Raw genomic sequence first — 12,819 nt, forward strand, 5'->3', positions numbered from 1 at the left:
CATAAGTTTGTTTCGTTTTTCAAATAAGACCAGTTCAATCTCAAACAAGATCTTGCTAAGTTTGTTTTGTTTGATGGTGACAAGGCTTAGGAAATGAGGCATAGGTTTTCTCGGTTTTTTGAAATCAAGAACCGAACTGGACCAGATCAAAATTTGTCGGTTTGACTCGGTTTCAGTTTTTTTTAAAACTAGTTTGGTTGTTTTTTATAAGTTAAAACTGAACTGAACTGAAAATGATTACTTCTAGACTAAACTACAAGAATTTGTCATTAGTTTCATATTATTATGCATTGAAATGGAAATTGTCCAATTATATTCTATGTGCATATGACAACATTACAGGTGGAAATTTTTTTAATATCAAGAGAAAATCTAATTATAAAGAGTATTTTTCGCTTATAAATACATTAAAATAATATATATATATATATATATAAATTCATTTTTGACATTAATGTATTAATTTAAAAAATACTAAAAAAATAATTTTAAACAAAAAAAATTAAATTTCTAATTATAAAGAATATTTTTTGCTTATAAATACATTAAAATAACACACACACACACATATATTTAAATTTATTTTTGACATTAATGTATTAATTAAAAAAAATACTAAAAAAATAATTTTAAACAAAAAAAATTAAATTTTTAAAAACAATCTTTATGCTATGAAAACAAACAAGATTTATCATTTTTTATAAAATAAAATTTTAATGCTGCGCGTAGCGGAAAGAAGAAATTATTATTTTACAAACCCTAAAATTATAATTGAAATGTAGAGAAAACTCAAATTTAATTAATTTTAATAAATTCTAATGCAAAACATATGTAAAATCACTTAAATAGTAAGCTAAATTGATTCTAATTAAAAAAAATCTAAAAATAACAAGAAAAAGAAATCCTAAACAAGAACTTTTATGATGAATTTTGGCATATAAAGGACCTTGGCTTGCGCTATTGTTCTCACAAGGAACTAAGTTTATAAAACATTCTTGTAAAATTCCAATAAAATTCAGCAATCAAATTAAAAATTATACTCGTTTTTATTAAAAATAAAAATAGTTTGATTTCTCCAACGTTAGAACCTTCGAACAGTCATGTACTGAACGTTACAAGTCAAATTTGAGTTCCTTCCTCCCAAATTAAAGTCTTACAGCGCCCACACGCTCGTGCACCCAATCTCCAAAGTGAACAGAGAAGATCAAAGAAACGAAAACAAAATCTATGGAGCAGATAGAAAGAAACCAGAAGCCAGGAAAGGCTTCCCATTATCTTCCAATGACAAAACTTTCCTTCTTCTTCGTCGCCAAATCTTTCTAGTCCTTTTCTGATCACCGCAACCATGCCATCACGCCCAGCCCCTCCTTTCCTTCCACCCCAACCTTCTCCTCTCCCCTACCACCAACTCTCTTCCAGCCTCACCCCTCCCCTAGCCGCCGCCTCCACTGCTGCCTTCTCTTTCCTCCTCCTCTTCGTCATCTGCTTCCGCAAACTCACTCGTAAGCGCACTGTCCCCACTGACCTCTCCAAACCCCCTCACCGTTTCTCCTACACCACTCTCCGCCGCGCCACCAACAAGTTCTCCCCTTCTCTTCGCTTAGGCCAAGGCGGGTTTGGCTCAGTTTATCATGGGACTCTTCCTAATGAGCTCAACGTTGCTGTTAAAGTTATGGACTCGGGCTCTCTCCAAGGGGAAAGAGAGTTCCAAAATGAGTTGCTTTTTGCTTCAAAGCTTGATTCTTGTTATATTGTTACAGCCCTTGGTTTTTCCTATGATAGGAAGCATCGTAGTTTGTTGATAGTGTATGAGCTTATGCAAAATGGGAACTTGCAGGATGCATTGCTTCATAGAAAATGTGTGGAGTTGGTTGATTGGAAGAAAAGATTTAGCATTGCCGTTGATATTGCTAAAGGGATCGAGTATCTTCATAGTTTGGATCCTCCTGTTATTCATGGAGATATTAAGCCTAGTAATATTTTGCTTGATCAGTGTTTTAATGCGAAAGTTGCTGATTTTGGATTAGCTTGGTTAAAAATTGATAATAGCAATCAGAATGACCAGAATCAGTGCAATCAGGGTCAGTTTGAGGTTAAGGTGGAAGAGAGTGATAAAATAAATGGTGGGGTGGAGTTGAAAAAGGTTGAATTGGAGAGTAATAACGGGGGTGAGGATTATGGATCTGTGGTGGAGGAGACTGACAGCGTGACTACTGGGTTTGATGAGTTTAATTTGGTGGTGGATCAGTTGCCGGTTTGTATGACATCGCCCGAAACTTTGGAGGCTGTGAGTGCTTCTCCAGAGACTGGTGGTGTGGGGGTTTTGCTCGAGGGGAATTTGGATGTGGGTAGTATAGAGGGTGGGAAAGAATTGGTTAATGGGGAGAAAAATAACGGGGGAGGGATACAGAGCGAGTCTCGAAAGGATTGGTGGTTGAAGCAAGAAAAAGGTGGCACTACGGCGGAGAATGGGGGAGTGAAGGATTATGTGATGGAATGGCTTGGAACTGAGATAAATAAGGGGAGACCGAAAAGTGATTGGATTGGAGCTTCATCGTCATCGAATAGTCAATCTGTTGGGAAGATAGTTAAGAAGAAGAATCGGAAGAGATTGGATTGGTGGGTTTCGTTAGATGATGATAAGGGTGAGAAGGTTTTGAAGAAGGAGAAGAGAAGGCCGGCAAGGGAATGGTGGAAGGAGGAGTATTGCGACGAGTTGGAGAAAAAAAATAAGAAAAAGAAGAAGAAGAGAGAAATGGGGATGACTAGTGATGATAATAATGGTGGAGAAGATTGGTGGCCAAGAGATGAGGAATTGTATGCTGAGAGAAAGAAGAAGAGAAGTAAGAGCAGAGGCAGCAGAGGCAGCATAGGCAGTGTTGAATGGTTTAGTGGTGAGCTATTTAGAGGTAACCGGAATAGCCATGATTCTTTGAGTGGAGAGATACCGGAGAGTGGTGGAATCAGTAGTACACCAAGTATGAGAGGAACCGTTTGTTATGCCGCCCCTGAGTATGGTGGTGGGGGGAATTTATCAGAGAAATCTGATGTGTATAGCTTTGGGGTGTTATTGTTAGTTCTTATTGCTGGGAGGCGTCCACTTCAGGTTACTACCTTACCAATGTCTGAGTTTCAGCGTGCTAACCTAATGCATTGGGCTCGTAATCTTGCCCGTTCTGGCAAACTTCTTGATTTGGTTGATAAGTCTGTACAGTCTTTGGATCGGGAACAAGCTACATTATGCATCACTATTGCTCTTCTTTGTTTACAAAAGTCACCTGCTCATCGTCCTTCAATGACGGAGGTTGTGGGGATGCTCACTGGAGAGTCACAGGTGCCTCAATTACCATCTGAATTTTCTCCCTCACCTCCCACACGGTTCCCTTTCAAGTCCAAGTCACACCAGAAGGTTCGGTAAGCTTTAATGTCCGAAACTGGTCTTAATGAGCAACAGTGTATTTCTTAGATAATTGTTTATGGATGATATCATTATTGTTGTAAAGCAAAATGTCTTCATTAAATGAAACGAGTTGAATTTTGTTTCACCTGCTCCTGTTTATACTGGTATGGCCTACCAATCCATTGCTAATATCATAATGTTTTATGGTCACTATAGATTTGCAACAACAAGATGGCGACCCCACTTCATGTTTGCTTCAACAATGAGTATTGGAAATGCCATAAGCACTTGATTAGGCTTTTTGAACATGGCCCATGTTTTCAGCAATAAGGCTATCCTAGTAACTTTCGTCAGGTTTTTTTCAATTCATGTAAGCAACTTGCTTATTCTCTTCGGTGAATTTAGGCACCAGTAGTTGTCCCCTATTGTCCGCCGCTTTTAATAACATGGCCAAGCAATTATATCCAGAGGAATCTGTATAACTTGTAGTTTAAGCTATCGTTGCTGGAAACCTGTATGTATTTACAATTAGAGGTACTAACAATACTAACATGCATTGTTTGGGGTTGGCAATGGTGCCAGTGTACTGGTTGTTCCAGATACGGAGCACCCTATGATTGAACTTAGGCACTTGCAAAGAAAAAAGGGAAAGGGAAAAGGAAACCTAATAGGCTAATACACATGTATGCCAAACTTTTAAGATGTGAGATTTACCTTTTTACATAGGAGCTCTGCTTGCTGGTGTTTAATTTGATGGCTTGTGGCTCCTTATGATGCTGATGAGAACATTCAATCATCATTTATTGTGGATTCTTTTATTTGTGCTGTCAATATGGATTTTTGTCTCCAAATTATTAAGGCAGGCTTGAATTTTCAGCCATGGAAGTTTATATGTTTGTTTTATTGGGTTATTGGTCAACAGTTGCATTTGGATATACCTTACTCCAAAAGATGCAGATTTTAACCACTAAGTGAATGTGAAAAGAGGTTAGCAGATAGTTAATCCAGCAGATATCATGGGTGGAGAAACTTGTATGGTTTCTCCCTGTCTTCACATTGAGGGTATTTCTTACCTTTTTCCATCAACAATCAGAAATTGAATTTGTTGATATACTGTCGACTGTCCTTCTGAATGATGCTTTGCAGTTTTGAGAGATGGTTCTAGTTTTTTTGTATTTTATTAGGAGTGGCAGGTAAGGCAGATGCTGCTCGTATCCGATCCCTGTATGAAACATGAACTTGATCCTCTGCAAAGCATCTGCAAAATTTGTGGCCATAAAATAGTCCATTGGAAATGCAATCAATGTTTCTCTTCTGGAATGGAGAATTGAGACAATGATGAGCTTTTCAAAACTGCACACACAAGCTTCCTATGTATACATAAATGGGAAGGACTCACAAGGGTTGCTACAATTCAACGAGGATGTCACGACGTTGTGGTACTTTCCGACAAGAATCTCCAGGTTAAACCGTTAAAGGATGCTGTTATTGAGATTCTGACTGTTGCATCCATGGAGCAGGTAATTTGGGTATTCTTACTTCCTGCAATATTATATTTGCTAATTTTAATCGCTTCACATGCACACAGTATAGATCCCCATCATCGACTGGTGTTTGTAAGACAAATCAATGTTTAGTGAACTCATCTCTAAGACATTGTCAACTGTACAACATGTAATCTATTTGATTGCTGGATGAGTGTAATATTGAAATCCTGCATAAATCTGGAGAAAACAGTTTTAACTGTGCCGAAATGCTGCCTTAATTGCGGCTACAAGTCTACCTGGAACATGTACAGGATGAAGAACTACCTTGGACCGTTCCTTTTTCGTTTATTGAATGCTGGTTTTTTTAAACATTAGAATTTCTTTACTTTCTTTTTCTGCACACCTTTGCTTCTTCTAGTTGATGCTGTGGGTTTTCTACTCTGTTTGGTTCATCCTCATTTCCTTGTTTTTGGCTACAATCATCAAGGCTAGCAGTATACATTTGTTTACTCTTTTGTATGCTTATTCCGGACAACCGAAACTCACGCAATCGTTGCCATGGAAAGAAGCAAAGTTGATCCTTGGATTACTCAGTTCATGTTTGCCGTAATATCTGCCATTAGAGCAGATACTAAAACACTTGACCGTGACAAGTTTTGACAAAGACAAGCAGTTTGTAATGTAATATTGTCTTTGTTAACCTCATTCATTAGCATTTGTCTTGAGCATGGTTCAGCTAGCAAGATTTTATGCTTTCAGTTCCAATCTAGCTGTGTTAGTGGGCTGCACTTGTCCTCTGTGGCAATGTCACCAGCGTAAGAACATGAGGTCTGCCAATTGAGATGGGCTTAGTGGAAAACCTGTGACCAAAGAGAAACTAGGCCGAACAAAATGACCTAGCGAGCCCATTAGATAGCTTAAGCTTGTTTTGACAAGCATGCGTCTTTTGGTTTTGTTTCCATGCATATAGGTCTTCTAGATTCCTTTGAACCTGGCCTGCACCTCAACCATACTTTTTACACGATGCAACAGGGAGAATAGGACGGGCTAGAATTTGGCCAGTGCTACGTAGCGATAACGCATTAATTTTATATATCAATTGTTTTTATTTTGTTATACATAATAGTTTCTAGCATATAGATGTCTCTTGATTATGAATGAAAATTGCGGTATGGAGTCCATCTCCGTTTTCATGGAAGTCTGAGGCAAATTTCAATCTTTTGCATTCGTTTTTATTAGAGGTAGATCTTCGTTTAACATATATATATATATATATATATATATATATATATATATATATATATATATATATATATATATATAGAAAAAACCTACACAAATTATTTTAAACGTATATCTAGAAATATAAATATTATAAATTAATTATATATAAAAATTTGGGTTAAGAATAAAATTAAAAATATAAATATAAATATTACAACCAAATTAATATTTTTATTTGCTTTTTGATAGTTTTAATTGATATGCTAATATAAAAAAAATATCATTTTAAAATATTTTTAATATAAAAAATGTTTTTTAAAAAAACATTGCGTTAATTACATTATCAAACAAACAGCTGAAAAACAAACATGTATATAATACTTATACTTTATCAGTATATTTTTTTTATATTTATCATCATTATTGTTTTTTCTTAGATTTTAATGATGCTATTAAACATAATTTAATGACTATATGTAAGATAGTTTTATTCATTCGAGTTTCAATTACAACTGGTAAATAAAAAAAATACATCTATAAAGAATTTTTTTTTTCACAATTAATTAGTAGATCCGATCGAACCTAAGATAATAATAATGGGGAATGCGTGAATAACACTTAAATTATGATTAGCTGATTGTTTCATTTTCTTCTATTAAGAAAGCATATGCTTAAGGACCAGAAATAAAATATATTGAGTTCATAACCTATTCAAGTATATGAATAGGTTATGAACTCCATGGGAACTTGTGGAGGCAGCTTTATCCAGACCCAAAATTAGTGTAGTTGGGTCTAGTAGAGGCTGAGTACAAGTCATCATGGAGATAGGCATTGTAATTTGACCCAGCTGCACCATACATGGTCCTTAATCTAGGGCACAATATGACCTAATCAAAACTAAATTAATCAAAGATAATGTGAACCCTATTGATGAATAACGGGCTCTTCCATTTTTTTTTATTGACTAATCACCGTTGCTTTATTATTTTTTTACATGGATTTTGTTTTTATCTGCATCTTCTAATGTGATTTAGTTTTGTTAAGAAACTAAACCCATGTGTGATTCAATCAGCTTTATTCATTTGTTTTATTGGTACTAGTAAACTTTATTCAAGTTTCCGATGAGTAAATGATAATTTATTGTGTTAATAATTATTTTAAGCAAATCTTAATTAATTTAATCCCTAACATATATATACATTCTCAATTAAATCCCCATCTATATTTTATCAGCTAGGTCCCAGATGTTTCCTGCTTCCTGCGTTTCTCGATATATATGAGCCTTGCACGGGTTTGTGTTAATATTTCTCATATAATGTGTGAAGAAGATTAAACAGAAAAGCTAATTAACATAAGTAGAAGGACTTGATTGAGAATTGTCTAAAACATTTGGGACCACATTGTTGAAGTTTAATTATAAGCTTAGCACTCAATTGAGAATGAGTACGCATTTAGGGACTAAATCAAGGTTTGCCCATTAATTTAATATGATAAATGGAGGATTGATTATCTACTAGAAATAGCAAGTTTTCTTTTTTCTTAAAAAGCATGTATAGGCGGCAGCAGCAGCAGCAGCTCATCAACTAACTAAGCTAGGAGCATATTGCAGGATTATTTAAGAGAAAGGTTAGGGATCTCAATGGTCCCAAAAAGCTTCATAATCCTAGGACTTTACACTCAACATTTCCATAATAATTCACATTAACAATAGTTACTAGCTACAAGGGATATATATAATATTGTATTCTATTTTTTCTCTCCATATAATATTGTATTAAAACGCACATGTAACAACTCCTCAATTAACTCTAAGGAAGGGAAAAAAGAAAAGAAAAGAGAAGCTCCTTCTCCAACGCACAGCTGCTAGCGATAAGATCGAAGAGGGGTTATTCTATATGTCCTGGAGATCTCCCCCCTTGATACTGTTACATAATGTTTCTACCACTTTTCTTCGGCCTTTTCCCGACTTATGGACTGGTGCATGAACTGCAGAGGCTTGCGATCTTAGTGCTCAAATTATTTAGTGCTAATACCTTGAGGAACATTATTGCCTTTTGCACTTTGCTTAAGTGCCAAGCATTTTAAAAATGGGGCTAATGGAATGCAGTGGTTTATCAGAGGAAGGACAGAATTTATTGTGATGGAGTGAGCTTCAAATTTTGTTTTTGCAAGTTCAAGTTTAAACTAGGGGGTTGCTAACTCCAAGGTTGGTTGCGACCCAATACGTTATTTTATTAATGGATGATTTATTTTAAGGAAATTTATTTTCTCATGAACGTCTTTGCTCGATTAATTTAAATAATTTATTTTAAGCTGACTTGATTAGAAAAATAGACTATGTTTAAGGAACATTTCATCATTTTACCATAAGATCAAAGATCAAGAAGGTGTGGGTTAGTCGAACTCAATATATATCATTATGAAGAATAACAAATTAATACTATCAAAAATTAATTTACATCCCAACTCAAGTTTTTTTTTTAAAATAAACTCTTGAAATGATATTGTTTTGAAAAAAAACTTAGATTATTTTACTCACCAACCCAAATTATATTTCAACTTGACAAATCATAAGTTGACTCACCAAACCAAACCATATCTTATACCTATAATTTATATTACAATTTAATAAATCACACTAAAATCCTTGTATCTTATAAAATACACCCAAATAAACCCATTTGGATGTATTATAAGAAAATTTAAAGTAATCATTTGTAATTATTCTTTTTATCACATAATTTGTCTTTTATTCATTTTTTTGCCTTTTCTTTTTTAACTTTATTCATACGAAATGCTACTGCTGGATCCACCAATGCTACTTTCGTTTTCTCTAAGGTATATGCATTAGTGGGATGACCAGAGCAAGCAATGCTTCGTCTTTCTTTGAAAGATATACAAGTTCTGAAAAGCAAATTAATTTAAGTACTTACTTTGCTTGCCTTTTTTTTTTTTCCCATCTAGGTGGTATGTCAGGGACCACTTTATTTGGGTCAACTTGAATATTTATGCATGGATATTAAGTTGCATGAAAACTTCTTTCAAGAAATTAAAAGTTCTTGAATCTTTATCTAACAATATAAGTGGTAGAATGATTTTTCCTTTATTTAGATGATAAAAGTTTGAGAAAAACTATTAATAATCCTAATTTCATTACTTCTTAATTTAAGTACTATATACTTCCATTTCACCATAAATGGGCATCTGTCTTAATTAGTGTTTATGTATACTATTATTTTAGCATTAAGGCAAAAGATAGTTGTCTAATCACATTGTTTATTGATGTAGACAAGCGTGTTTAGTTTCCTACCCAAAACTCATAGACAACAAAATTATTGCTCTAATCAGACGGATATATACTGGCCAAGTCTCAAAATCAACTAAAACCATGCCAAAATGGACGGTAATGTATATGGAGATAGCCATTTATAAAAATCTTATTGATTAAGCACATGATTTTAGCTAATAAACTAAATTCAATTAATAATTTCTTAAGAATAAAATATTGGAGATCGATATTGAATATTCTAGTTATTTTTAGTGTTATTAAACCCAATCTTACTTAACAAGTTGACTTGAAGCATGAACAACTCATCTTCTAACTTATGTTGGATGTAAAAAAAGTTAATTCTTAGCTAATTAATTTGAGATTTAATCGTTAATTTTTTTTTAACTAGGATGAATCCAAGTTAAATAGCTGACCACGGCTCTAGCCTTATATTCGAGTCATTTAATAATCATGATTAATTTAGTTCACAAGTGTGAATGCAAAGGAGTGGACATAGCTACAGTTCCACAAGCAAGGAAAGCTTAAACACTGAGAGAGTGCGGTCACCAACCATATCTCTTCTTGTTGAAAAAATTAATTTTTTTTTCAGGGAATCTTTAGCTTACCAGGGCCATAGAAGATCACATACCCTAACAAGCGTATCTTCTTCTTTAACTTCCATTCTCACCTTACATAAAGAAAGCTTCAAGCCTTAATAGAATTTTTGCTCAATGTTCCCTTTACAACAAGGTGATGAGCTGTGCTTCAATATTTCCTCCGATCCCCACCAACAACACAACATCCCACAAGATCTGATTCTTGCTCGATATGCTGCACTCCAAGGAAGTGATACAACCAACAAAATGGAAAATGGTCGGCGGCGATTTTTAATTTCCATGGACAGTAATCATGAGGTTGCTAGAGATCATAGTAAAAATAATAATAAGAAGATGATGCATAGAAATATTGAAAGACAAAGAAGGCAAGAAATGGCAACCCTTTATGCATCCCTTCGAGCTCTACTCCCTCTTGAGTTTATCAAGGTGAGAAAAGTTTCTTCTATTCTTTTCTTTGATAGGCCTTGCCTATCGGGTTTTTTTTTAATGTTCTTGGAGTTCTATAATTACTAGGGTTTGTTTGGGATTTCAGGGAAAGCGTTCAATATCGGATCACATGAACGAGTCTGTGAATTATATAAAGTATCTCCAAAAGAAGATCAAAGAACTAAGTGCCAAGAGAGATGGGTTAAAGAAATCCCCCAATTTAAGCTTTGATTCCCCAAGTGGAAGTTCTAACAAATACTCTCCAATTAGTCCAGTAACCCTCCAGCCATATCCAGGTGGTATTGAGGTTGTGTTTGATAGTGATTTTAGGGGGCAAGATCCCCCCCTATCAAGAGTGTTGCAAGTGTTGCTTGAAGAAGGAATCTCTGTTGTTAACTGTGTTTCCACCAAAGTAAATGAAAGATTATTTCACACCGTCCAAACTGAGGTAAAATCAATTGTTGTCAATTGCCAGGTTTAGGGTTTTATGTTCATGCTCTAAATCCAGGAACAACTTGGCTTCAATATTTATAATGTTTTCTTTTCCACAGGTCAATGATCCTGCATGCTTAAATCTATCCGAGCTGCGGCAGAAACTAACCCTACGAGCTGTTTCTTGAAAAAGTGATTTGTCCAAGTAAAAATGTTTATGCTTCTTGGATCATTCATGACATCTTGCACTGTAACAATCTGACTTCCGATTGAAACACTTCTCTCAACTTGGTTTCGTTTTTGAGAAACTTAATTTGATGAAAATGCTTGCGAGCATTTTTGAGAAATATTAGAGGATATTTTGTAAATAATTGCTCTTGAAGACTTTTTGGGAGGCATTATATCTGTGCATGCTTATATATGCACAGGAGCTAAATTCACTACTGGGTTGCTGTGTTGTACTTGCTATTTCCTACATGCAGGAGTACACAATAAATTCCGTTGAAAACATCAAGTATTTTACCTCCTAAACTTTTTTTTTTATTGATATTCAACACTCATAATTCTGAATACTTTTATATTTGTATATTTGTAGAGAGATTATATGATAAAGATAAGCTCAAACTATTATATTCTAATAATGATTAAAAATACTAGTTCAATAAGGATTCTAAATACAAATTCTTTTAGACTAGGTAGAATCATACATTTAAACATGGATGTTTTGCTATTTCTTAAGCTGAGGTTTTATTTGGCAAGAAAATTGAAGGATTGATTCCTACTTGTAAGGGCTGATCATTGCATTTATATGAATTGTATTATCATTATTATTATTATTATTATATTGACTGTGTGAAAATCTTGTAATTCGTAGGACTAGATTATTGGTGAAAGGAATTAGGAAAAAACTGAGAAGATTTGTTTCTTTTTACAAGTAACCATCAAGTTGTAAGTAAATTTCTAGAGCAGCTTCTACAATACGGGAATTGCTTATTTTGTTGCTTAACCAGAACAAATTTATTTTTGGGTCATAGACTTGATTTGCTTTCATGGAATCATTACATGTGGATTCCTTTTGCTTAGTTAAATTTTATGATAACATCTGTGTCTTCTTTCCTATATATTTTGCTTTGTGTTCTACTATATATATGACCATGTACTCGTTCTTGCAGTAGCGATTAAGAGTCTTGCAAGTTCTATTGAATTCTAAATTAACTGTATTCAAGCAAATTGGCTAGAGGCTGGAATAGTCTCAAAATTCTTGGTTTCAGGAATCCATACTTCATTGAACAGGACATACTTTGTTGTTGTTTAGATAACACATATATATAGCATCCAAGGCTACTTACTGCCTTGAAATAGGAATGGTATCTCTTCAATTGTAATAATTGTTGCTGCTTTAGTTGTAAAGATGCATAATGGCAAATTAATTTGGGGTGCCACCAACCGCTGCCTGAGGTATGGACCAAGGTTTATATGTTGCATGGGGTCTTCCAGCTATGTCTCTGAGTTCTAAAATGCCCTCTCAAAAGATCTAAATCTGCTAGGATTTGATGCCAGCTCAAAAAGATCTACGTACCTGTTAAAATCTACATATTGTATTCTTAGAAGACCCATTGCTGAGGTTCTATGGTTAGTACCTAACATACAGTCTCTATGCATAGAGCTGCTCCACCTATGAACATTTGAGATGGTGATGATGATGTGTAACCACGTGCTGCATGTAAGCACCATTTTCCATTATTGACATAGCCAATAGGAGTCTTGTGCTCTCCAAATTAAATGGCTTGATCTGTAAATATCATCATTTGGTAACTCCTTTATGTTCTGAATTAACTGCAGAATATCATGTGGACATAATTAAGCATGCTTGCACTTTCTTTCTCATGTACGGTTCACATAACGTCTCATTGCATTCCTGTATCTTTGCCTTCGAAGGTTCATATTTCATTGACTATAATGAAT

The 12,819-nt window shown here is 34.6% G+C and overlaps 2 protein-coding genes across 2 annotated transcripts; both read left to right on the forward strand.

The window, feature by feature from the left end:
* The first annotated feature begins 1,082 nt into the window (after positions 1-1,082).
* Positions 1,083-3,867, forward strand: LOC133677809 (receptor-like serine/threonine-protein kinase At4g25390). Its single transcript, XM_062099932.1, has 2 exons — positions 1,083-3,414; positions 3,617-3,867. Exons 1-2 carry the CDS (start codon positions 1,346-1,348, stop codon positions 3,690-3,692), a joined length of 2,145 nt encoding a protein of 714 aa, XP_061955916.1. The 5' UTR covers positions 1,083-1,345; the 3' UTR covers positions 3,693-3,867.
* Positions 3,868-10,006: 6,139 nt separating this feature from the next.
* Positions 10,007-11,368, forward strand: LOC133678393 (transcription factor bHLH118-like). Its single transcript, XM_062100683.1, has 3 exons — positions 10,007-10,422; positions 10,529-10,870; positions 10,974-11,368. The coding sequence occupies exons 1-3, from the start codon at positions 10,111-10,113 to the stop codon at positions 11,040-11,042; spliced, it is 723 nt and encodes a 240-aa protein (XP_061956667.1). The 5' UTR covers positions 10,007-10,110; the 3' UTR covers positions 11,043-11,368.
* The last annotated feature ends 1,451 nt before the right edge of the window (positions 11,369-12,819 follow it).

The sequence above is a fragment of the Populus nigra genome, chromosome 18, assembly GCF_951802175.1.
Source record: "Populus nigra chromosome 18, ddPopNigr1.1, whole genome shotgun sequence".
In the NCBI taxonomy this organism is placed as follows: Eukaryota; Viridiplantae; Streptophyta; class Magnoliopsida; order Malpighiales; family Salicaceae; genus Populus; species Populus nigra.

Coding starts and splice junctions, on each gene's coding strand:
- LOC133678393 (XM_062100683.1), top strand. CDS start 10,111: ATGTTCCCTTTACAACAAGGTGATGAGCTGTGCTTCAATATTTCCTCC. Junction 10,423..10,528: donor TCCCTCTTGAGTTTATCAAG/GTGAGAAAAGTT, acceptor TTGGGATTTCAG/GGAAAGCGTTCAATATCGGA. Junction 10,871..10,973: donor TTCACACCGTCCAAACTGAG/GTAAAATCAATT, acceptor TCTTTTCCACAG/GTCAATGATCCTGCATGCTT.
- LOC133677809 (XM_062099932.1), top strand. CDS start 1,346: ATGCCATCACGCCCAGCCCCTCCTTTCCTTCCACCCCAACCTTCTCCT. Junction 3,415..3,616: donor AAGTCACACCAGAAGGTTCG/GTAAGCTTTAAT, acceptor TGGTCACTATAG/ATTTGCAACAACAAGATGGC.